The sequence below is a fragment of the Mobula birostris genome, chromosome 10 (assembly GCF_030028105.1).
Source record: "Mobula birostris isolate sMobBir1 chromosome 10, sMobBir1.hap1, whole genome shotgun sequence".
NCBI classification, from domain to species: Eukaryota; Metazoa; Chordata; class Chondrichthyes; order Myliobatiformes; family Myliobatidae; genus Mobula; species Mobula birostris.
In genome coordinates this window covers 110,968,429-110,994,828 of record NC_092379.1, presented here as the reverse complement: position 1 = coordinate 110,994,828, position 26,400 = coordinate 110,968,429, and the positions used below count along the sequence as shown (strand labels likewise).

At 40.8% G+C, this 26,400-nt stretch overlaps 1 protein-coding gene across 2 annotated transcripts in view; it reads right to left on the bottom strand.

Annotated features, from left to right (window-relative positions):
* The window catches only part of LOC140204573 (rho guanine nucleotide exchange factor 9), a 247,829-nt gene that overhangs the window by 58,173 nt on the left and 163,256 nt on the right, over positions 1–26,400 (bottom strand). For both annotated transcript variants that reach the window (XM_072271292.1, XM_072271293.1), the window contains one exon: positions 25,273–25,404. In XM_072271292.1, coding sequence (XP_072127393.1) covers positions 25,273–25,404 — 132 coding nt within the window. The remainder of the gene's footprint in view (positions 1–25,272; positions 25,405–26,400) is intronic.

Here is a 26,400-nt window from a genome sequence, read left to right as displayed (position 1 = left end):
CCCAAAATCCCCGGCTTTGCCTGCTGCTGCCGACCGGGGCTGAGGTCGAAGCGTTTGGCAGAGATGGTGCTCGGTGTCGGAGGGCTGGTCGGAGGCTCGAAGTTTTAGGATGACTCAGAGTTGGACTGTGGTCGGGCATGGCAGGGAGAGTTTTCTTCCTTCTCCCATCTGCGTGAGATGTTGGACTTTTGACAGACTTTGAAATTTTTCTAACTGTGCCCATGGCCTGTTCTTCATCAAGTTATGGTATTGTTTGCACTGTTTGCACTGTTGTAAACAATATGTTATAATTATGTGGTTTTGTCAGTTTTTCAGTCTTGGTCTGTCCTATCACATCGGAGGAATATTGTATCACTTCTTAATGCATGCATTACTAAATGACAATAAAAGAGGACTGTATGTCCTCATAATCTAATCTAATCTAATGAATCAAACTCAGGTGCAGAATTGGGGGGGCAGGGTAAATCCCCTATGATTTTCTGAAACCATTGTTCCAGAATATTGACAGTACTGAGTGTATACTATGCCATGTTAAATGATAATTAAAACTCTGCTGGAGCAATAGAGCTGCTGAAGTAGGATTTTTTCCTAAATTCTTGTTGGATTTTGATCTCTGAACCTGTGAACCTGATCACGCCCCCTTTTCCCACATTTATTTTGTACTCCCAGTCTTTTTGTTATACAACTGGTATAACATGTACTGTTTGAAGGCTAATGCACCATTAAGAACTTAATACATCATGTGATATGAGTTTTAATAAGCTGTATTAGCCAATGGGGCATTGATTCCCTATAGTATTGGTAGCTCTACCTCAGTTGTTTGCCTGAGAAACCAGCAGCACTAAAGAGGTATCAACACTACTATGGCCTTGAGTTTGAATGTTACTGCTTAAGGCACAGCAGAGCAGCCATCTAACGTAAAGTACTTAGAGAACTGAATTCTCCAGGAGGAGCAGTGATCATGGCAGTCAGTGTATGTACATGGTGGGTATGTCAGCAATCCTGAAGACTTTGACTAGTTCAGCCTTTTTCCATGTATACAGAAATTATCTTGAAAGTAAATAATATTGTGGTTTGAGAGAGGGATACAACATTACACAGCAAATACATAAAGATCAAAATTTATCAGGGCTGGGTGGGAGGATGGGAATGAAGAGTTACAATGATACTAACTATAAACGAGGCATTCCCAGGGAAATGGCACTGAGCATGGGGCCATGGTGTAGAAAGAAAAGGGGGAGCAGTAGATATAGGGGAATCAATCGTTAGAGAAACAGACAGGAGATTCTGTGGACGTGAAAGGGACACCTGGATGGTATGTTGCCACCCGGATACCAGGGTCAAGGACACCTTGAATTGAGTCCACAGCATTTTGGAGGGGAAGGGAGAGCAGCCAGATGTCTTGGTACATGTTGGTACCAATGACATAGGAAGGAAAAGCAAGGAGATTCTGAAGAGAGAATTTAGAGAGCTCGGCAGAAAGTTCAGAAGCAGGACCTCTAGGTTAGTAGTTTCTGGCTTGCTACCTGTGCCACACACCAGAAACTGGATGAACTGGCAGCTAAGTGCCTGGCTGAGAAGCTGGTGCAGGGGGCAGGGCTTCAGGTTCTTGGATCATTGGGATCTTTTCTGGGGGAGGTGTGACCTGTTCAAAAGGGACAGGTTGCACCTGAACCTGAGGGGAACCAATATTCTCGTGGGCAGGTTTGTTTGAACTGTTGGGGAGGGTTTATACTAATTTGGCAGGGCGATGGCAACTGAAGTGAAGGGACAGGATGGGACGGATGGTGAAAAAGCAAAAATAGCCTGCAGTCAGACCATCAGAAAGGGCAGGCAGATGATAGGACAAATTTGCAGGCCAGCAGGGTGAGTATCAGTGCAATAGGGGTGTAGAATCGAAAAGGGTAGCAAACACAGTACTCAAAGTGTTATATCTCAATGTATGGAGTATAAGAAATAAGGTGGATGATCTTGTTGCACTACTACAGATTGCCAGGTATGATGTTGTGGCCATCATTGAATCGTGGTTGAAGGATGGTTGTAGTTGGGGAGCTAAATATCCAGGGTTATACATTGTATCAGAGGGATAGGAAGGTAAGTAGATAGGGTGGCATAGGTCTGCTGGTAAAGAATGGCATCAAATCAGTAGAAGGATGTGACATAGGAACAGAAGATGTTGAATCCTTATGGGTTGAGTTAAGGAAATGCAAGTGTAAAAGAAACCTGGGGCAGTTTTATACAGGCCTCCAAACAGTAGCTGTGATGTGGACTACAGACTACAATGGGAAATAGAAAAGGTGTGTCTAAAGTGCAATGTTATGATAGTCATGGAAGATTTTAACATGCAGATAGATTGGGAAAATCAGGTTGGTAATGGATCTCGAGAATGGATTTACTGAATGCCTTTGAGATGGCATTTTAGAGTTTATTATTGAGCTACTAGGAGATCAACTATACTCGATTGGGTGTTATATAATGAACCAGTGGTGATTAGGGAGCTTAAGGTAAAGGAACTCTTAGGAAACAGAGATCACAATATGAATGAGTTCAACTTGAAATTTGAAAGGGAGAAAGTAAAGTCCGATATAGCAGTATTTAAGTGGAGTTGAGGAAATTATAGTAGTATGAGAGAAAAGTTAACTAAAGTAAATTGGCAGGGATGACAGCAGAGCGGCAATGACTTGAGGTTCTGGGAAAAATGAGGAAGGTGCCAGACATATGCATTCCAAAAACAAAGAAATACTCAAATTGCAAAAGAGTACAACTGAGACTGACAAGGGAAGTAAAAGCTAATATAAAAGCAAAAGAGAGGGCATACAACAAAGCAAAACTTAGCAGGAAGATAGAGGATTGTAATGCTTTTAAAAACCTAGAGAAAGCAAGTAAAAAATCATTAGGAGAAAAAAGATGAAATATGAAAGCAAGCTAGCAAACAATAACAAGGTGGATAGCAAAAGCTTTTTCAAGTATATAAAAAATAAAACAGAGATGAGAGTGGATAAAGGACTGCTAGAAAATAAGGCCAGAGAAATAATAATGGAGAATAAGGAGATGGCAGATGAGCCATCTCGACTTCACCGCATACATCAACCGTCTCGACTTCACCACATATATCAACCGTCTCGACTTCACCGCATCTTGTTCCCATTCCAACCTCACTCTTTCCAAACGCTCTGCTCTCCACTCCCTCCACACTAATCCTAACCTTACTATTAAACCCGCCGATAAGGGGGGTGCTGTTATAGTCTGGCGTACTGACCTCTACCTTGCCAAGGCACAGCAACAACTCACGGATACATCCTCTTATTTACCCCTCGATCGTGACCCCACTAAGGAGCACCAGGCCATTGTCTCCCATACCATCACCGACCTTATCTGCTCAGGGGATCTCCCATCCACTGCTACCAACCTTATAGTTTCCACACCTCGCACTTCCCGTTTCTACCTGCTACCCAAGATCCACAAACCTGCCTGTCCTGACAGACCTATTGTCTCAGCTTGCTCCTGCCTCACCGAACTCGTTTCTGCATACCTCGACACGGTTTTATCCCCCCTTGTTCAATCCCTTCCTACCTATGTTCGTGACACTTCTCACGCTCTTAAACTTTTCGATGATTTTAAGTTCCCTGGCCCCCACCGCTTTATTTTTACCATGGATGTCCAGTCCCTATATACTTCCATCCCCCATCAGGAAGGTCTCAAAGCTCTCCGCTTCTTTTTGGATTCCAGACCTAATCAGTTCCCTTCTACCACCACTCTGCTCCGTCTAGCGGAATTAGTCCCTACTCTTAATAATTTCTCCTTTGTCTCCTCCCACTTCCTCCAAACTAAAGGTGTAGTTATGGGCACCCGTATGGGTCCTAGCTATGCCTGCTTTTTTGTTGGCTTTGTGGAACAATCTATGTTCCGTACCTATTCCAGTATCTGTCCCACATTTTTCCTTCGCTGCATCGACGACTTCATTGGCGCTGCTTCCTGCATGCATGCTGAGCTCGCTGACTTTATTAACTTTGCCTCCAACTTTCACCCTGCCCTCAAGTTTACCTGGTCCATTTCTGACACCTCCCTCCCCTTTCTAGATCTTTCTCTCTCTATCTCTGGAGACAGCTTATCCACTGATGTCTACTATAAGCCTACTGACTCTCACAGCTATCTGGACTATTCCTCTTCTCACCCTGTCTCTTGCAAAAATGCCATCCCCTTCTCGCAATTCCTCCGTCTCCGCCGCATCTGCTCTCAGGATGAGGCTTTTCATTCCAGGACGAGGGAGATGTCCTCCTTTTTTAAAGAAAGGGGCTTCCCTTCCTGCACCATCAACTCTGCTCTCAAACGCATCTCCCATATTTTACGCACATCTGCTCTCACTCCATCCTCCCGCCACCCCACTAGGAATAGGGTTCCCCTAGTCCTCATCTACCACCCCACCAGCCTCCGGGTCCAACATATTATTCTCCGTAACTTCTGCCAGCTCCAACGGGATCCCGCCACTAAGCACATCTTTCCCTCCCCACCTCTCTCTGCTTTCCGCAGGGATCGCTCCCTACGCGAATCCTTTGTCCATTCGTCCCCCCCACCCCTCCCCACTGATATCCCTCCTGGCACTTATCCGTGTAAGCGGAACAAGTGCTACACATGCCCTTACATTTCTTCCCTTACCACCATTCAGAGCCCCAGACAGTCCTTCCAGGTGAGGCGACACTTCACCTGTGAGTCGGCTCGGGTGATATACTGCATCCGGTGCTCCCGATGTGGCCTTCTATACATTGGCGAGACCCGACGCAGACTGGGAGACCGCTTTGCTGAACACCTACGCTCTGTCCGCCAGAGAAAGCAGAATCTCCCAGTGGCCACACATTTTAATTCCACATCCTATTCCCATTCTGACATGTCTATCCATGGCCTCCTCTACAGCAAAGATGAAGCCACACTCAGGTTGGAGGAACAACACCTTATATTCCGTCTGGGTAGCCTCCAACCTGATGGCATGAACATTGACTTCTCTAACTTCCGCTAATGCCCCACCTCCCCCTCGTACCCCATCCGTTATTTATTTTTATACACACATTCTTTCTCTCACTCTCCTTTTTCTCCCTCTGTCCCTCTGACTATACCCCTTGCCCATCCTCTGGGATCTTCCCCCCCCGCCCCCCGTCTTTCTCCCTGGGCCTCCTGTCCCATGATCCTCTCACATCCCTTTTGCCAATCACCTGTCCAGCTCTTGGCTCCATCCCTCTCCCTCCTGTCTTCTCCTATCATTTTAGATCCCCCCCACCCCCTCCCACTTTCAAATCTCTTACTAACTCTTCCTTCAGTTAGTCCTGACGAAGGGTCTCGGCCTGAAATGTCGACTGTACCTCTTCCTAGAGATGCTGCCTGGCCTGCTGCGTTCACCAACAACTTTGATGTGTGTTGCTTGAACTAAATGAGTATTTTGCATCATTCTTCACTGTGGAAGACACTAGTATTGTGCCAGGAGTTGAATGGTGTGAGAGGAGAGAAGTGAGTTCAGTTAGTATTACAAGAGAGAAGGTGCTCAAAAATATAAAAGAATTAAAGGTACATAAGACACCTGGACCCGATAAACTGCAGCCCAGGGTTCTGAAAGAGGTAATGGTTGTGATCGTAGAGGCATTAGTAATGACCTTTCAAAAATCATTCAAATCTGGCATGATGTCAGAGGACTGGAAATTTGCAAATGTCACTCCACTCTTTAAGAAGGGAGGAAGGCAGCAGAAAGGAAATTATAGACCAGTTAGCCTGACCTCTTTTTCTTTTCCATTCGCCTTGACTTCCCTTGTCAGCTAAGGTTATACTCTTTCGCCATTTGAGTATTTCTTTGTTTTTGGAATGCAGCTATTCTGCACCTTGGGAAGATGTTGGAGTCAATTGTTAAGGTTGAGGTTATGGAATATTTGGTGACACAGAACAACATAGGACAAAGTCAGCTTGGTTTCCTTAAGGGAAAATCTTACCTGACGAACCTGTTGGAATTCTTTGAGGAGATTACAAGTAGGTTAGAAAAAGGAGATGTAGTGGATGTTGTATGTCTGGATTTTCAGAAGGCCACACATGAGGCTGCTTACTAAGTTGAGAGCCATGGTATTACAGGAAAGTTATTAGCATGGTTAGAGCATTGGCTGACAGGCAGGAGGCAACGAGTGGGAATAAAAGGATCCTTTTTTGGTTGACTGCCAATGACTAGTGGTGTTCCGCAGGGGTGGGTGTTGGGACCTCTTCTTTTATACTGTATATCAATGATTAGGTGATGGAATAGACGGCTTTGTTGCCAAGTTTGCAGTTGATATGAAGATTAGTGGAGGGGCAGGTAGTGCTGAGGAAACAGGAAGGCTGCAGAAGGACTTAGGTAGATTAGGAGAATGGGCAAGGAAGTGGAAAATTGAAATACAATGTTGGAAAATGCATGTCATGCACTTTGGTTGAAGAAATAAATGTGCAGACTATTTTCTAAATGGGGAGAAAATCCAGAAATCTGAGATGCAGAGGGACTTGGAAGTCCTTGTGCAGAACACCCCAATGGTTAATTTGCAGGTTGAGTCAGTAGTGAGGAAGGCAAATGCCATGTTAGCATTCATTTCAAGGGATCCAGAATATAACAGCAGGGATGTGATGCAGAGGCTTTATAAGGCACTGGTGAGACGTCACATTGAGTATCGTGAACAGTTTTGGGCTCCTTATCTAAAAAAGATGTGCTGGTATTGGAGAGGTTTCAGAGGAGGTTCACAAGGATGATGCTGGGAATGAAAGGGTTATCATATGAGGAACGTTTGGTGGCTCTGGGTCTGTACTCATTGGATTTTAGAAGAATGGGGGAGATCTCTTTGAAACTTTTCGAATGTTGAAAGGCCTAGACAGAGCAGATGTGGAAATGATGTTTCCCATGGTGGGGGAGTCTGGGAAAAGAGGGCACAGCCTCAGGATAGAGGGGCGGCCATTTAAAACAGGGATGGGAAGAAATTTCTTCAGCCAGAGGACGTTGAATTTGTTGAATTTGTGGAATTTGTTACCAAATGCTGCTATGGAGGCCAGGTCATCGGGTATATTTAGGGCAGAGATTGATAGGTTCTTATTTGGCCATGGCATTAAAGGTTATGGGTAGAAGGCCTGGGAGTGAGGCTGAGGAGGGGAAAAATGGATCAGTCATGATTGAATGGTGGAGCATACTTGATTGGCCAAATGGGCTAATACTGTTCCTGTATGGTCTATCTTACATGAGCTTTGTAAAACATAAACATAAAAGAATTTTTCAATTCAGTCTTTCAGAGATATTGAAGTGTTACAAGTTTAGCACATGCAACAATGGGTCATTGGAATAAATAGTACAGACTGTTCTGTGTGCAGACTGGCCTATAACATACCGCATAGTACCGTACCTTTAAGGATTAAACATGCTATGTATGTAGTATGAATTTTGATACATTTTGGTACCAGCCACTGCTATTCATTGAGATTTGACTGCCTTCAAAAAAGGCCACCTTATTGATAGTTCTACCATCATTATTTGCCTTAGCCAGAAGCACCACAAAAATCTGCTGTACATCTAGCTGGTCCCAATCCCTCTGAAAGGCCCAGCTCCAGTTAGAAAATCAGGCCATAAGAAATGTGTGAATGGTGGCCTGGTTGATGAGAGGCAGTCATTCCATACAACGTTCACCACGAACTTAAATCAGTTCTATAATGTACTTTTACAGCCTATGGGCAGATGGATACTTTGATGGAATCACACAGTCTCTGCTTATCCAAATGTGATTCCTGAAACCAACTGAAAAGGATCACTAAACCTCCAGCCAAATTTGCAGAAGACGACTATTCCTTTATTCATAAAAGGGGTAAAGCCATTACTCAAGCATTGGCCTCTGAACATCAGAAAATTTGTACAAAGAAATAACAGTCTGATCTGGAGTAATAATCATTATGCATGATTATTGTTTGGCTATCAAATTTCCTCACAATCTCCAGTCTCAAGTCATCAGAAGTATTAGATATCCAGCTATTGGTGCAATGTGTTCAAAAGAGATTTGAATAAATTAAAGATTAATGTTAATCTCTGCACCTAATACCAGTATAGCTTCATGTCTAGATTGAGACAAATACCACATTAAGAAGGTAATTTCAACATTTAGGCATATCAGATCTGATGGGCTAATCATGATTCACCCTGCCGATTTTCTCTGTCGTTGGCTCAGAACTGCTGCAGTTTTCTGTTACCCACCCACTCATTTTACACTGTGACAGCAAGCAAAAGAAAAATTCAGCTGAAGTTGCTCTCTCAACCTCCCCTGATAATAAAATGCAGTGCTATTCATGATTTTTCAATTTCGCCCCAGAATCCCCTTCCCAGTATTCCACCCTTTTTAAAAGAGGAATCTTGACTTAAATAAAACCAAGTCAAGTTGTGTGCTTCCACCTATTTCTATTATAATAGATAGTTAACTTTGATTGTTCTGATATTTTCTGTGTATGTCTTTTTATTTTGCACTCTGCTAACAGTTAATAGCGAGGCCAGCATTATTAAAAATAGTTTGCTTACACTATTAAAGATGTGCAGATGACCAATCTCATTTGTCAGCCATGAGTGGTGCTCAACTTTGAGAAATGTTGAAGAAACATTAAAATGTAACTTATTGCAATCAAGGTTCAGTCAATAATTCGACCTTTTCATGTCCCTTAGCCATGTAAAAATATGATTTTAAGCTGTTATGTAAGAAATGGCTCAACAGAGTAGTACAATATTGACTTTTGCTTGATTTCACTAAAATGCTTCTGGGATGCCTGAAAATTGTTCTGAGCAGCTTATATATAAGTTGTCCCTTAATCAAGTGGTCTGGCTCCCTTTATAACCTTAGCAATAATGTAGTATAAATGAGTAACAATTTGTGGTAAAGTAACTTAATTCAGACCAATTTAGTTAAAATTGAAATCATGCTGGAGGCTCTCAAAACTGGTCCTTGTAGTTCCAAGATCTGATTAGGAGTAGCAGCTCAGGCAAAAGAAATGTGCCTCCAATCACTGCAAATAATAGAACTGTCGAGTGTACCTATTCCCAGGAAATTGACTTTGAGAAACTAAATAAATGTGTATGAAATAATACCGGTTTCTAAAAATGTCCTGTACCACACATGCAGCATTAAAAACACAGAAAGAATTATATTTTGCTGAATATTTCATTCGTGTTTTCTATATTCCTAATCCTTTCTTTTTGGCTAATGCTCAGTCATACAATTCTCCGCTGAATAATAGAGCATTGCTAGAGCAGAAAAAGGATTAGTATACTGTCTTTCCTTGTAATTTACCCACAAGGCTATTCTGCATCTGTGATGACCAAAGATTTTTATAGAAGCTTGATACAGAAATCTAGTCTTCCCCGTTTACAGTTATTATTGTGATTTTTGTGTTGAGATGGTATATGATCCAACAAAAGGACTGCATGATTTCCTTGGATGTTTTTATCGTGATCACAGGACCCTATTGAACATTGATAACCTAGAATATCACAAGTCCAGTTCACTAGCTTCATGGCGAAACCAACAGAGGTTGAGCTGCAATGCCTCAGTTTTGGTGAGGACTAGGCTCTTGCAGCAGGGTTGCCTTTGGCATTTGCCCAGGGGAGGAGATAGTGAGGCAGTGTGGGAGAGAGCAGTGGCCTCTGTCGGCTCACTGGAATCTGTTCTGGGTTGGGGCTGTCCCCTTCTGTCAGTGCTGCCCTTCAGTATTGGCTCGGTGCTGCCCTCTGGTGTCTGCTTGGTGCTGCCCTCCAGTAACCGCTCAATGGAAGAACAAGTCGGACCAGGACAATATCAATCTACAGTCATGAGACTTGGGGACTTTGGCTATATTATTTTTTCTCTTTGCGTATGTCTTTCTGAAATCATAATCATATGTGCTATTTGTGCTATGTTTGTTGTGCTGTGCGCCTTAGTAAAGTGTTTTGCACCTTGGCCCCAGAGGTATGCTGTTTCCTTTGGCTATATTCATGTATGGCTGAATGATAATTAAACTTGAATTTGAACTTGAAATTATTTTCTTTTGTGCGGTATCTTAGATAAGCCCAGTTCTTTCATCATCCAATATACACATTTATATGCTTCACATCAATACAACAGACTGCCTGTGAGTTATTTTAGTGCCCGTGCCATCCACTCAAAACATACTTAGTTAATGGGATCCCCAAAGGAAACAAATGCTAGGCAAAATGAACTAACTGTAAACCAGATTTTAAAATGAAACTTCCATGATATACGCAGGAAAGGAGAGGGGGGAGAAAGAAGGGAAAACAGACAAAAAAAGGATATATTAGCTTTGGAAGGGGCTGATATGCTGGTTTATGAGAATGATTTTGGAGATAAAAGAATTAAACTGAAGCCAGCCTAGCAACAGATAAGCTTTCATCCTTTTAAATACAGTACATGAGATTAAGGAATAATCTAATTAAGGGTGTCTGAAATTATTAAAGGATTTCGAAGTATAGATGCAGAGAAGCTATTACTTCTGACAGTAACTGCCCTTGACATCGAGGCAGCATTTGATTGAGTGTGGCTTCAAAAAGCCCTTTTATGTTGAAGACGTTGAAAACAGTGAGAAAACCCTCCACTGGTTGGAACCATACCTAGTACTAAGATGTCTGTGGTGGTTGGAGGTCAATTATCTCAGTCCCAGGACAGCTCTGCAGGAGTTCCTCAGGGTAGTGTCTTCACCCCAACTATCTTCAGCTGCTTCATCAATGACCGTCCTTTAGTCAAAATGCCAGAGATAGAAAGGTTTGTTCACTGATGACTGCACAATATTCAGCGTCAATCACCACTCTTGAGATAATGAAGCAGTCCACATCCAAGTGCATCGAGACCTGGACAATATCCAGGCCTGAGGTGATAGGTGCCAGACAAATGCCATGTAACAAAGACATCCAGCAAGAGAAAGTCTAGCTAGTAGTTGTTTGGCTTTCAAGGACATTACTATCATTAACCAGGAGATTACCATGGACCAGAAACTGACCTGGAGTAGCCATAAACACAACGTGCAGAAGAGGCTGAAGTCAGGAGTCTGATGGCAAACTCTCCATTTGTCTGGATGAGTTGCAGTTACAACAACACTCAGGAAGCTCGGCACAATGTCGGACATGGCAGCCTATTGCATCGCTATCCTATCTGCAATCATTCACTCACTTCATCACTGAAGAACACCAGCAGCAATTAGCACCATCCATGGGACACAATGCAGCTACCCACCAAGGTCCATAGACAGCTCCTTCCAAACCCACAATTTGTCCTTTACTAGATAGAAGGACAAGGACAGCAAAATCATGGCTACACATGGAATTTGCCCTCCAAGCCACAGACCACCTTGATTTGGAAACAGTGTTATTCCTGCTGTCACTGTGACAATATCCTGCAGCTCTTTTCCTTACACCGCTCTGGGTATGACCATATCTTAAGGACCACAACAGTTCAAGAAGGAAGCGACCACAATCTTTTCTGAGACAATTCAGGACGGACAGTTAAATGCTGGCTGTAGCCTGCCAAGTCTACACCCTTTGAATTATTTTTTTTAAATGGTGGGAGAGTTGAGAATAAAGGAACATAACCTTAAAAATTGAGGTAAGATATGACTTCCTCACAAAAGGAGTGCTGGAATTACTGGTGTTCTGACTCTAGCTCTCATTGTCTTCCCCAAAATCTTTTCAACTGAAAACTTTACAATGGAGAATAATATATTTGTGTTCAATAAAGGCATTACATAATTCCAAAACATGACAATGATCAGCCATGACCTAATCAATTGACAGAACTGGCTCCAGACGTGGAGAGTTTCCTATAGTGGGGGAGCCTAGGACCAGACATAAGGCATATGAGCAGAATTAGGTCATTCAACCCACTGAGTCTGCTCTGCCATTCCATCTTGGCTCATATATTATCCCTCTCAACTCCATTCTCCTGCCTTCTCCACATAATTCTGGCTAATCAAGAACCTAGCAAGCTTCGCTTTAAACATACCCAGTGACTTGGCCTCCACAGCCATCTGTGGTCATGATTTCCACAGGTCTACAGCCCTCTAGCTAAAAAAATTTCCTCCTCATCTCTGTTCTAAATAGACGTCCTTGTATTCTGAGGCGGTGCCCTCTAGTCCAGGACTCCACCACTATAGGAAACATCCTCTCCACATCCACTCTATCAAGGCCTTTCAATATTCAATAGGTTTCAATGAGATCACCCCTCAACCTTCTAAACTCCAGTGAGTACAATCCCAAAGCCATCAAATGCTCCTCATATGTTAATCCTTTCATTCCCTGAACCAATTTTTTGAACCTCCTCTTGATCCTCTCCAATGCCAGCACATCTTTTCATTGATAAGGGGCACAAAACTGCTCACAATACTCCAAGTGTGGTCTGACCAATGCCTTTTAAAGCCTCAGCATTACATCTTTGTTTTTATAGTACACTCAAAATGAATGCTAACATTGCATTTACTTTCCTCACCACTGACTCAACCTGCAAGCTAAACTTTAGGGGATCCTGCACGAGGACTCCCAAGTCCCTTTGCATCTCTGATTTTTAGAAATAATCTGTGCCTTTATTCCTTCTACTAAAGTGCATGACCATACACTTCCTTACACTACATTCCATCTGCTACCACTTTGCCCAACCTCCAAATCTGTCTAAGTCCTTCTCAGACTCCCTGCTTCCTCAACACCACCTGCCCCTCCACCTGTCTCTGGATTGTTCACAGCCTAGGTCACAGAGCCATCAATTCTGTCATCCAAATCACTGAAAAATACTGTGATAAGAAGTGGTCTCAACACCGACCCCTGAAGAACATCACTGGTCACAGAATAGAAGGATGTCCCCTTAGAACAGAGATGAGAGGGTTTTTCTTTTGCCAGTGCATGTTGAATCTTTGGAATTCATTGCCATGGATGGCTGTAGAGCCCAAGTCATTGGGTATATTTAAAGCGGAGGGTGATAGGTCCTTGATTAATCAAGGCATCACAGGTTATGTAGAGAAGGCAGGAGAATGAGGTTGAGCGTGATAATAAATCAACCATGATAGAATGGCTGCACAGGCTTGATGGGCCAAATGGCCTAATCCTTCTCCTATGCCTTATGGCTGTATGGTCTTAAATGGCCTTCCCCTCTACCTATGTTCTTGGCTATTCTCCATGAGTAAATAGCAGACATCCCACCTCTCCTGGGAGTTCCGGGAGTCTCCCGCATATTGATAGCAGCTCCCTGATGCCCACAAATTATATACAATATCCCGGAAATCGATTTTTTAGAGAGGGAGAGGGAAAAAAAGGAAAGAAAATGAATGAATCCTGCTTGATCTCTCTTTGTGCTAAGTAGACCTATCAGTTTTCTCTGTGGGCGGGCTTTACAGTTGACCTCTCTCTGTCTTCCATAGTCCATCAGTTCAGTTGCTGCTGTCTGTAATGACGCTGAGATGATCAGAACAATTGTCGGTGATGAAGTACAAAAGCCTGGCGAAGAAATTCCCAAGGCTGGCGATGACAACCTGACTACGCGAGGCTGTCCTATACGGGTGGGGTGCGTTGGCGTCTTGAAGGGGATTAGAGCGGGGTTTAAATTGGAGCGAAATTCCAAAATCGTCCGCTAAGACATCTTTGACAAACGCGCTCACAGCAAGCAAATTCTTCGGGTTTTTTTTCCTGAAACACTTCCAACTACAGGTACATCGAAGCCCGCCAGGGGCTGGGTTTAAGCGCAACTGTTTTCAGAAGAAAAGACGATTTCAATAAATACCCAGCCCCCACCGAGGTCTCGTCATTAGGATAGCGAACTGTTTACATGCATTTTGAATTACACTTTATTAAATAATATGGTAATATATTGTTTTATGTGGTGTGCATGGTATGTGTATTGTGGCTACAGATGGTCCGGACAGAGGTCGTTTCGTTTGTGGACAATCAGCCCGATGACGATAAACTTGAACTTGAAGATACAGAACTTCTAAATCACTCATTTAAAATCCCCCATTTCGATTTTAAAAAGTAAGTTCTGATCCCGACTATTGCAGGCTGTGTGTGTGTGTGTGTGTGTGTGTGTGTGTGTGTGTGAGATAACAGACGTATATGCAATCGGACGTTGTCCGAATGGACGTTAAGCAGCGCACACCTGTAATAAGGATACACCTCATGCTTTTATTTCTTTTAGGGACCACAACATATTAGGGAGGCTCAGCGCAGGGAAGGCTGCTCAAGTATTTCACAATTCTTTTCAGCAGAAAACCAAAGTCTGACAAAGAAAGTCACTAGAGCTGAGGTGTACTTTACATCTTTCATTGTTGAGCATAACCTGCCATTCCAGGTGTGTAAGCACACAGGCAAGCTATTCAGGAAAATGTTTCCTGATTCAGAAATAGCAAAAAACTATGTCTGCTCATCAACCAAGACAGCAGCTATTGTGAACATGGCACATCAAGACAGAATTCAGAAGTCAGCTGATTCACAAAACATAAACACGAGGAATTCTGTAGATGCTGGAAATTCAAGCAACACACATCAAAGTTGCTGGTGAATGCGACTTCGTCTCCCCCCATCCCTCCCCACTGATCTCCCTCCTGGCACTAATCCTTGTAAGCAGAACAAGTGCTACACATGCCCTTACACTTCCGCCCTTACCACCATTCAGGGCCCCAGACAGTCCTTCCAGGTGAGGCGGCACTTCACCTGTGAGTCGGCTGGGGTGATATACTGTGTCCGGTGCTACCGATGTGGCCTTCTATATATTGGCGAGACCCAACGCAGACTGGGAGATCGTTTTGCTGAACACCTATGCTCTGTCCGCCAGAGAAAGCAGGATCTCCCAGTGGCCACACATTTTAATTCCACATCCCATTCCCATTCTGATATGTCTATCCACGGCCTCCTCTACTGTAAAGATGAAGCCACACTCAGGTTTGAGGAACAACACCTTATATTCAGTCTGGGTAGCCTCCAACCTGATGGCATGAACATTGACTTCTCTAACTTCCGCTAATGCCCCACCTCCCCCTCGTACCCCATCCGTTATTTGTTTATATACACACATTCTTTTTCTCTCTCTCCTTTTTCTCCCTCTGTCCCTCTGACTATACCCCTTGCCCATCCTCTGGATTTTTCCCCCCTCTCCCCCCTTCCCTTCTCCCTGGGCCTCTTGTCCCATGATCTTCTCACATCCCTTTTGCCAATCACCTGTCCAGCTCTTGGCTCCATCCCTCCCCCACCTGTCTTCTCCTATCATTTTGGGTCTCCCCCTCCCCCTCCCACTTTCAAATCTCTTACTAGCGTTTCCTTCAGTTAGTCCTGACGAAGAGTCTCAGCCCAAAACGTCGACTGTACCTCTTCCTAGAGATGCTGCCTGGCCTGCTGCGTTCACCAGCAACTTTGATGTGTGTTGCTTGACTCACAAAACACTTGTGAATCTGATGTCCTGAAAAATTAACAAATTCATTGACACAGACTGCTATGAGGTTGAGACCTCCCTGAAATGAGGTTGAGACCTCTCTGAAGTGAGTTTTTGCAGGATGGGATGTCTGAAATAGACTGGATTTACTTCTCTAGAAAATGTCAGATACTAAAATCAACATATTGTCTAAGATTTGTGAGGGCTTAAGTCAGTTTGCAACAAACTAAAAATCAATAATCTGTATCTTCAAATGAAGGAAAAGACAACTGGGGAATATTTTTTCTCTTAAACAGATGGTTTCAGATGTGATCAGACTATCTATGCATTTAATGCAAAGAAAACCAACACTTTTTTGCATTGTTACATATAGTAAATGAACACTTCATACTTGCTACAAAATTAATAGATTTGCTTGCTGTGGTTAATTTACTAATCGTAAGGCATTAATACTTGACAAGAACATGCAATCCCTCTGTAATTAACAATATTATTTTTTAAAAACCTGTAGTGATTATGATCCATGGAACTACTACATAGTATTGTGAAAGTCAAGTAATTCCACAGTAAAATACTGAATGCTTCCAAAAATGACCAGAGAAAACACAGAGGATAGTGTGGACAATATTTTGAGCTAATTTGCATTAATTTGTCAGTTTTGATCAGTTAAGAAAGATCTCCTGTGCAACCACACCAAAATTTGAACAGTTTATAGCTGACAGTCCAGGGACTACGGCAATTGTCAAAGATGCAGTTGTTTGGATAAAACTTTAATATGGGCTTCTGTCTGCCTGCTCTAGTTCTTTAAAGATTGTAATTACCATGCATAATTCAAAGAAGAGAAATAACATGTCTTAGCCTATGTTTATCCCTCAATCAACACCCCCTAAATATTTAAAGTGAGAACAAAAGAAATAAAAACAGGAAGAGAACAGTCAGCCCCATTCAATAAAATCATTGTCCATCCTGTTCTTCTCGTTTACTTTCCACGAGCCTCCACAACCACAAGAATGAAAAAATCCCCATGTGTAGAATTTTATCCTCATGTTAAACCTCTTTAGTTAATGCTGTGTCCTCATTTGAATTGGGTGAGAATGGTTATTTTCCTTGTAGTTTAACTTTCTTATGCTTGTTTGTATTTTTATACAATCACCTACAGTATGTACAGTATACACAATTGTTCTGCGGTTAGAGTTGTCTCCGTATTTTTCTGGAAATGTCTTGGTTTTAGGGGTGGCTATTTTATTGGTTAACTGCTATCAAATGAATGTTCTGTTATCAGTAGTCTGGTATGAGAAAGCCTTTATTCTTTCTCCCTCACCTTGTCTCTTGCCGTGCTTCTGCCTTCTTCTTTGCTCTTATAACACACAATTAAATGATCGTAAGCAACAAGTTTTATGCTTCGCTTTTGACTTACGAAAAACCCTTGGATCACAAAAGTATCAGGATCCAACACCTGCTGAGCTGTAGGTTCAAACAGAACTGTGTCTATAAGGGCAAATTAATAGGGGCATGCTTCTGAAACAAGAAATTGAAGAACAACTTAATATTTCCTAACTAATCTTGCTTTCCAAGTGGATACATTCAATTTATTTAGAAAGCAGATTGAAGATAAAGATTACTTAATATATTTTTAAGACAAATCAGGAACTCTGCCATGGATAGACCCAAGCCCGGCTGCAAGAGGAGGAGGGTAGGACATGAGGCTAGCAACCCCATTCTATACAAAAAAAAACAGTGCTACAGAAATGCCACCAAAAGCTCCAAAGATCTCATCCCTGGGAGAGAAAGGATCTTCGAGGAAGGGCTACACCTGGAGACAACTTGAAAGACTAGGGGACTCTGGCAAGCTGCTGTCAGCAACCTATATCCAGTAGAAGAAGAATGCAATCAGGAAGTCATCTTCCTTGCATTCAAAACTGCAATGTTCATCTTGATTTGTTATATTTTCATGATAGTTTTGGTTGCCCCAACAGCACTACAGCATTTTCTTTACTTCTATATTTATCTTATCATCACTAAACATTTACTCGTTTTTCTAAGGAATTAATTTAACAACGGATTAGCTCGATTTGTTGTAGTCTGAACTGTGCATCTGCTACTCAAAAGACAGATGCCAAGAATTATTTTGGATAATTATTTAAGATCAATAGTTGGCATCAGAAATTATGTGATTTATATAGAAGCTTAGTAGTTTAAGCAGTGAATTTAAGGAAGTTCTTATTTAGATCCTTCTTATTTAGTTCTTATTTAGATCTATGTTGATTAGATGTTAGAAAGAATGCCTGAAGTGATCGTGCAATATTCCCTAGTGTAATGGACCAGAAAGCAGAATAGCAACTGAGATTACACCTCATCTGCATTACTCAGTGACGCAAAAGAGATATGCAGATAGCAGTTAATGAAAGAATTACCTGTGAAGCCTATCATGGTTGAATAGCACCCTGATCCTGAAATCAAGATTAATGCTGGGATACTGCAGAATACCTAGAGATTATAAAACCACACTCCACCAAAGAACAGATGTTTAACAGAATAATGGAGGACAGGAAGCAGACAAAGGAAAACTGTTCAAGGTACAAAAAAATTCACTTTGAAATAACTTTTTGTGTTGTCCTTTGAGAAGACAGATTAACAATTCTGAAATAAATGTCTTCTCAAAAGTAAAACAAAACATTTCATATGAATACATTTTTGTTGATTAAGTTATTTCTGACAATCAAAGAACTTTATATTTTGCTAGCAAAGCTATACGCCAATAACACCCATCATCTTTATGTCAGGCAAATAAGAACATAATTTTAATTTTGAAAAGGAGGAAAAAATTTCTCATTAACTTGCTTAATGTTTAAAAGCTTAAAATCAGCGTGAGGCAATCCTGTATACCTGGAAAAATGTGCCTGAATTATCTTTAGATGTTTCCGGCTATAAAGTCCTGTTCTGTCTTCCCATTAAAAGGGGCACCTGCAACTCCTGTAATAACTTTCTCAAAATCAAAGGCCCGGTCTGATCTTTCTCCAAATGCAACATGCCAACATGTCTAGTGAAAATTCCAAGGGGAGGGCTACCACCCATTGTTAATGAATAACATTCATAATAGAAGCAAACTTAAAGATGGTGGCAGGTCAGAAACTTGTACAGAACATAACAAACTAAAAGATTATTAAGGCAGAAAGGAGAGCCTTAAAATAGGTTCCAAGGCTGTTATGGTATAGAGAAATGGGATAATTCTGGGAAGGAAAGTTACAACCATCTTCAGTGAACTCAAAATGGGATTCCAGACATTTCCAGTCACATAAACAAAAATTTTATATGTACTTCTCTTCTTCCTTAGCTGAGAAGTAAAACGCAGTGGATCATTCCCAAAAGTCAGTTACCAGTGAAATTCTACTTGATTGGTATTGACAAAACAGATCTTGCTCAATGCGATGAAAAGTATGCTTGGCTTTGAAGAGACTGATAAATTGTCCATCAGATTGGTGGCTGAATCCAAATAGCTTGCAAGGTAGAAAAAAACTGGAGTGATTATATTTGCTTCTCTTTTTTTTTGCTAGGAAAGTGAGTTTAAAAATTGAGCCAGCTATGACAAGGAGGATTGTACAAGGGTGATCACATTCAGATATTCATAGTGATATTCTTGTATTTGATTTTATTTAGAGAAATCAATGCATTACAACTGATATTATGTGTAATTGGCAGGAATTGGCTTTTTGAAAGAAAGAAAAAATTACTGGAATAGGTTTTCTGGGCTGTGGCATAAGAAAAAACATACTGTTAATCACTAAGCAGTTGCCTCATGTTGAGTCCATGCATGAGTGACAGATGCATACCCTCCACAATTAAATAGCTTCTCTGTCTAAGTATCGAAGTTGATGCAGGCGCATCAGAGATATGAAGACAGAAAGGCACTTGCCATGCATTTACCAACACAACTCTTTTGTACACAGGAGACAAAAGGAAGAGAATAATTTGATAAAGGAAAGGCCGTAGAAATTCCTCTCCCTCCAGTAGATTGATCCAAGGGGGAATTGCAGTCACCACTCCCCCAAGTTGTTTTAGCAGATTTCATCTCAAATAAAGTGGTCAGAAATGGCAGAAGAAATTATTTGAACAGAGATTTCTTTCCATGTTCATCAGTTACAAACGAGTACAAAACAAGAGAAGTGAGATTATCTTCTTTAATCAGGCTTCACATGGAGGCTTCCTTTATCCAGCACTATAGCGGAAACTACCAGTCCACCAGGTGATCCTCACTCACACCAGTGACCTTTGAAAATCATTAGAACAATCTCATGAAAATGCCCTTTTAGTGCAGGGTTGCGCACGCCTTGGGAAACCTATGCTGAGTTAATATTTTCGTTCAAGTAGTTCCCATGGACCAGTGGTTACAATAACGTTCAAATAAATCCTCAATCAACTCTTGTCATTTTTGTAACAGAATACTTTCTCAGGATACATAATATATTACATCCATTTTAATTAATTTCAGGAACAACAAATTTAAAAACCCATACTGTAGGCCATTAAAATTATTTTAGAATATATGCTGATATGCTCATACCAAATTTTTGTCTCCACTATTTTAACATGGTGTCAACTATTTTATTTGACCTTTCAGTTGTCTTCACTCATTTATACATGCTGCTCATTAGCCCAAACACCCTCCCTCACACTCCATCCCAACACAGTTGAATATACTGTAAGTACCCAGTCCTGCCATGGTACACATGCCTAGCCAGTGCCTGCAGTGTGCAACTGGAAGAGTTGTAGGTCAGGTATTGCTAAAGGCTCCCAGCCCTGGATAAAAATAGCATTGAGTAGCTTGGCCAGAGAGCAGTGAAGTGTGGAACCTGCCACCAGAGCACATACTTGACGCAAAAAGCAAAGGTGCTTTCAAATGAAAATTATGCAAGCACATAAGAAAGGAAGAAATAGAAGGATATATTGATGGAGTTGGTCAAAGCGGGATGAGGTGGGGTATCAAGGAGTCTACAACTCAGGTTCTCAGTATTATTTATTCATTTATTATTATTATTATTTGTATTTGCAAAGTTTGATTTCTTTTGCACATTGGTTGTTTGTCAGTCTATATGTGTAGTTTTTTCTCCATTCTATTGTATTTCATTGTTCTACTGTGTATGCCTACAAGAAAATGAATCTCAGGGTAGTACATGGTGACATATCCATACTTTGATAATAAATTTACTTTGAACTTTGAAGGGAGCCTTATGTAGAACATAAACACTGGCATGGACCTATTGTCCTTGTTATGTACTGTACTGTGGAATACTTTGTAATGATGTTGGTAACTTGCTTTAAACTATTCTTTTGTGTTCTAGCTACATTGTGCACACTGTGTTTTAAACTCTCATACAATCTCCTATATTTCTAGATTTTTTACAGAATAGATTGCAGAGTTTTCAACATGCTTCCTCTCCAGGCACAGCAACAAACAATGCCACACATTTCATGTATTTTCAGTTTGCACTAATCCCATCAAAAGCCTATTTTTGAATAACATGACTGACATTACTTTGTTCTGAAGGGTGTACTAACTGCAACCACTTAATGTGGAAATGTTTATAACACATTTTTTCCTAATATATTCCACACTAGACAAAGAGACCTGAAGTTAAATTAAGCAGAAGAACTGCATCTTTAGCTGCATTTGATTACGGGACTGATATTAGTGCTGATCCAGCTGAAAATCACTGGGACATTATTAACCTAATACGGATTGTTCCCATTGATGCCTGTCTAATGTTATGACATTCCTCTCATTGTGCAAGTCCTATTGAGCAGATCAATAAATGCATTAAACTTTATAAGAGGTTTTTAGCAACCTTTGATCAATTACATTTTTGACACTTTGTCTAATACGTAGACTCAAAATAAACTGTTGGTCTAAAGGCAGGTGAGTATAGATCACACAATATTACTATTCAACTGGTATGTTGTGTTCATTACTGGTGTGCTTTGTAATGTCTGCCCTATATTTTTCAGTTGGTTTCAAAGCAAACACTGCACGACATTAGCCCACTGCACTGCAGTTAAATCATATTGTGTTACCTAGTGATAAGCGACAGATTTACACTGATAATTTACCTCAGAGTCAGCTGCCACTTTTGTGTAACCATGGGAAAATCTGCTTAGCAACAGTTTCATGGCAACGGGGAAAGTAACGAAAAGCAGTGATTGTCAGCTTGGGTCAGTTATTTGTCTCCCAGAGCTAAATTCCAGATGATGAGGTCACCACCTTTTTGCATATTGTGGCCTTTTATATTGTATGAACAGTTGGGAGTTGTTCCATTTCAGATCAATATTAAGATATCAGGGTAAATGGAAGCAAAGTATAACACATATCAAGACTCTGGGACAAGCACACTCTAACTCAGTTGAAGTGAGCCTGAACCTGCATGAACCACAACTTTGTCAATGGGTGAAAAAATAATGCAAGATGCCATAATAGTAGAAAAAAAAAACAGCCAATGAAAAAAGATAAGTTAGGTATTAATCACAAGATTGCAGAAAAGTTGTAAATCTTTGGAATTTTCTACTACATGAGCTGTGGAGGCTAAGTTGTTGAAAATATACAAGACTGTGATGGATTTTCAAAGGATTTGGGGGACTTTGAGGAGAATAAAAGAAAATGGACTGAGATCAGATCAGGTAGGATCTTAGTGAAGATCAGATTAGGTAGGATCCTAATGAATGGCAGGAGCGGCGGAGTGGTCTATTCTGGTTCCTACTTCTTCAATGACAAACTTGAAGACAAAGAAGATGCTGTTGTTCTAAGGACTTGGGGGAAGTAATCAGTTGCAGTAGGAAACATGTGAGGAGATTTGATGTGCAGAATAGAAAATATGCATGTAGGTCAGCACTTGCATCTTGAAAGTTTAAAGAGCTAAAATAGCAATAACATTATTTAAGAAAATGCAAAACAAGCAGAATTCACAAACTTAATCCTGTGACCTATACGATTGTGTTGATGCTTGAGGAAAATAATAATCAACCTTAAACACTCAAATCAAATTCTAGGAATTATATATCTTTTTGTGCATCTATGAGATCCAGCTTGAACAGACACTGTAATTTTAACAAACTAGTCCGAGAAAACTCATACAGAAAATACTTAGAGAAATTGAGTTGGATGCATTGAAATGAAAATTACTTCATTTTGACAATTGAAGAAGATGATTTGTAAAATTATTCAAATTACTGGCCTTTGAATTAATAAAATGATCTACTAGTACAGTGGGATGTTTACTTCTAAATATGATGTTCATCCCTCCAGTCTTGTAACAATAGATTACGTCAAGTCAAGCAACCTTCCTTGGCAGTAAAGAACGATGAACCTTTTCTTTATTCAAAAGAGGCATGGGCACTGCAGATACCAGCCCACATGGCAGGAGTTGAGGTGGGGTGGTGGTGGAGTAGGAGTTACACAAAGGAGGAGGAAGGAAGAGGAGCCCAAAATTAGTGCGTGAATTGCACTGTAATGGTTTCAGATAGTGACTACAGAAGGAATTGCTGGTTATGCACACTGTGATGCTTGGTGCATTGGGGAGGCTGAGTAGTCTTGCCACTGGGCTTTGCTCAGAGCTGGGGTCATGGAAGAGATGACAAGTTCCATCAGCATGCTTGAGAACCCAATCTTGATGCAGCATGTGGTGATGTCACAGTTCCTGGTGTAGCACAAGCAGCAGCTACCAGTCTCCACATACTGCTGGGCAAGTTCCTCAGACTGCAGGATAATTACCCATTACCTCTTGTCCAACTGTGTCCTTAACATTCGGCCAGTAAACCACATTGATGCCACCCAAGTCAAGATTGTGCACCCTGCAATCAGGATGTCAAGGCCCAGAGCTTCTTCACATCAATCTCAGGTCATCCACAGGCTGTTCTGAGTTAGCAGCTTTCCATTAGCCACCCAGCTGCTGTAGCAATATCACTAAACAGGGGTACCAGCTCAGCCAAAGGCACACAGAAGACAGGCTTTAGGACATGTATAAAGAAGATTGATCTTGGCATGATTAGAGTCTAATTTGGAATATTTACACACTGATCCATTTGATTATCCATGTGGCCAAATGAAGCCTGTAATAATAATGTGAGGTAAGCTATCAGCGGATGTAGAGCTGGGGCCATGCCTGTCATCCTGTATCCAAAGAAGCTCCCCCAGCAGTCCAAGAAGAAAGGAACTACCAATGGAAATGAGAACAACTGAATTGTGTAGAAGACTTGAAACCAGCAAGTGACCTGAAGCACCTGCCAGGTCATTCCCTCTTTTTTTTTGTACAAAAATAAAGCAAAACAAAATAAGTTGAATTAAAACAGCATTCAAAGGAATCAAAATGCAGTGTTAATTGGGGCACATCAGGACAAGTACATTTTGGCCCAGTTAAGTGGGTGCCCCAATTAACCAAAGTTTCATGGATATAGTTAAAAAAGGATAAAAAAAAAGACAAACTACCAGTAACTGAGTAACTAATTATGTAGTTAAGTAAAATACAGAACAAATTAAAACACTGTCAATCCTACTACGATACTATAAAACTGTGTATAGGTTCCTAGTAGTTATCAACAGAGGAATTCATTCAGTGTATGCAGCCATGTTCCTTTGACTAACTGTAAATGAACAAAATCAGTGCAGACACCGCGTGAAGATAATGGACCACCTTTTCACAATACTTTAGATGATTGCATCTTCCAGATCTTAATTTTCATTCTAATATTCAAGATGATTGTTGACACCTTTTCTTTGTAGTGCCTAACTTGTTGAAGGAGTGAAATAGTTTCATTTTCACTCCCAGCCATTTCTGGCATCTCCATACTTCAAAGCTTGACACCTCAGCGAGCAAAACAGTTCAGAATGGTTTTGCTGATCAACTATTAGTGACTAAATTCACAGCTTTTTGAACACAAGCCCGTGCAAGTAATGCTATTTAAAAACTGTTTTCTCTAAGCACAGTGTAGTGTCTAATGGTCTAGTAAGTGCATGCAACTAATGCTGCTCGGCAACAGTCTCCTGTCTCAATTAAGCAGCATAGTGCCCCAAATAAATGAAGGGATTCCTGGCAATTTTCTCAATAAGCTTTTGTTCTTTAAAGAGTTTCTCCAAATAAGCAGCTGCCTCAATTAACTGATGGTCCAATTAACTGGACTCCACTACATTTCTAATCCACATGGAGTAGATAACCCTGAAAACTGCATATACAGTATTAGGATTCTCCCTGCAGCTGAAATGATGTTCAGACATGGGCTTTTAAAAGTGTTTGGATGGCATCGACAACACAGACTTCAAATTAGAATTGCACATGTCCTACATCTTTGCATTTCACAACACTTCAGTCAGTATGTTTATATTCATATTCTCTAACTAACCCAATTTCATAACTTTTGTTCGTGTTTTTCTCCCTGTAATTGCTCCAGTAACACATCAACTGGATAATCTCTCCAATTTATAGCCAGGGTAATCCTGGCCTTGAGCTATCAAAAATATTCTGTTTGTTGTCTCGCTCTGCTCATATGGCAACAGCCCACCTCCAACTCAACTGGACATTGAATAAAAAGTAGATTCAACATTTTTAAAAAATATTTTCTTGCAGCACTGGGGCCAATTCCGTCACAACCACTAACGTTCACCAATAACTAAACATTGTGATGGAAAGATGACAGTTCAGTATTTTAAAAGAGCAAGATCAATTCGTAGAATACTATCTTCTTCATTCATACTTATGTGAAGATCTTGCTTTAATCAAATTCAGCATGGATATGATGGGTTGACTGGCCCTCTTCAGGGCTGTAAGCATTTTATGAGGTAGTCACAAATACAAAAGACTCACAGCTACTGCCTTACCTTTTTACACATTACCAGTTGATGGTCAAAGAGGAAAAAAGTCCTCTGCTGATACCGTCCATAAGGCTGGTAAATCCACATCATTTCCCCAGAGTATATCAATTCAGAGCTTCTGTCCAGAACATCGTCACCCTTAAAATATAAAGAACACATCTTTCAAATAAAAACTTGTATTTATATAAAAAGATTAATATCCCAAAGCATGTTACATAGAGAGAAAAAAATTAATTAAAGGAGCTCTCTGCTATGTAAAATAATGAAGTGGCAGGGAAAAGAAGGTTTATGATGAAAAAAAAATTCCCAAAATCAGGAACAAAGATATTGAGAGCTTTGTCAACAGCAAAGAAGGTCAGGAGGATGACTTCAGAGAATTGGCTGAGATATGAGGCTCAAGGAAGTTCCAAGCCAGGATGAGATTTGGCCTTGGAACAACTTGAAAACAATGGTAACATTTTGGGGGTGGTCTTTGGGAAAGAGAAAGCCTTTGGAGATAAGTAGAAAGGAGATGGGAGAGTAAAATTTAACACAGGAAGGATGAGAAAGCAGGGCCCTTTTGGATGAATTAGAACTCCAATGGCTGAAAAAAGAAACTATAATTATTAAAGTGTGTTTTGAGGAAATAATTTTGGAAATAAAGAGCACAGTCATGAAGTTAGGTGAGAGACAAAGTTTTCAGCGAAGAGCAGAAAAGGAACAGAGGCAAACAATTATGCAGAGGTGAATGGAAGATGTCTTGATAGAAAGAAAATGAGAACAGTTCTCACTGTACTAACATGATGAACCACTTGGTTTGTGAAGAGGAAAACATTGAAAGCAAGAGTCCAAAATTTTTGCCAGCGTTTAAGATTACTAAACATGTTGATTTTAAGAATAGTAGAATTCTTATAATATTACATTAACACCTGTGTGTAAAAGATAAAATAAAATTATCAGTATCCAATCTAATCCAACTCAATCTCATTATACCATTAGTTCATACAAGGTCAGATTCTGGAACCATTTTACTTGCAATGATGGACAATGTCAAGGGCCAAAAAACATGCCCAATAAACATCAGTTTTGAAAGTAGGCTGGGAAATTTTTCAGGCACATACACCCCAAATGTGTGAATGGAAGGAAATCAAATAG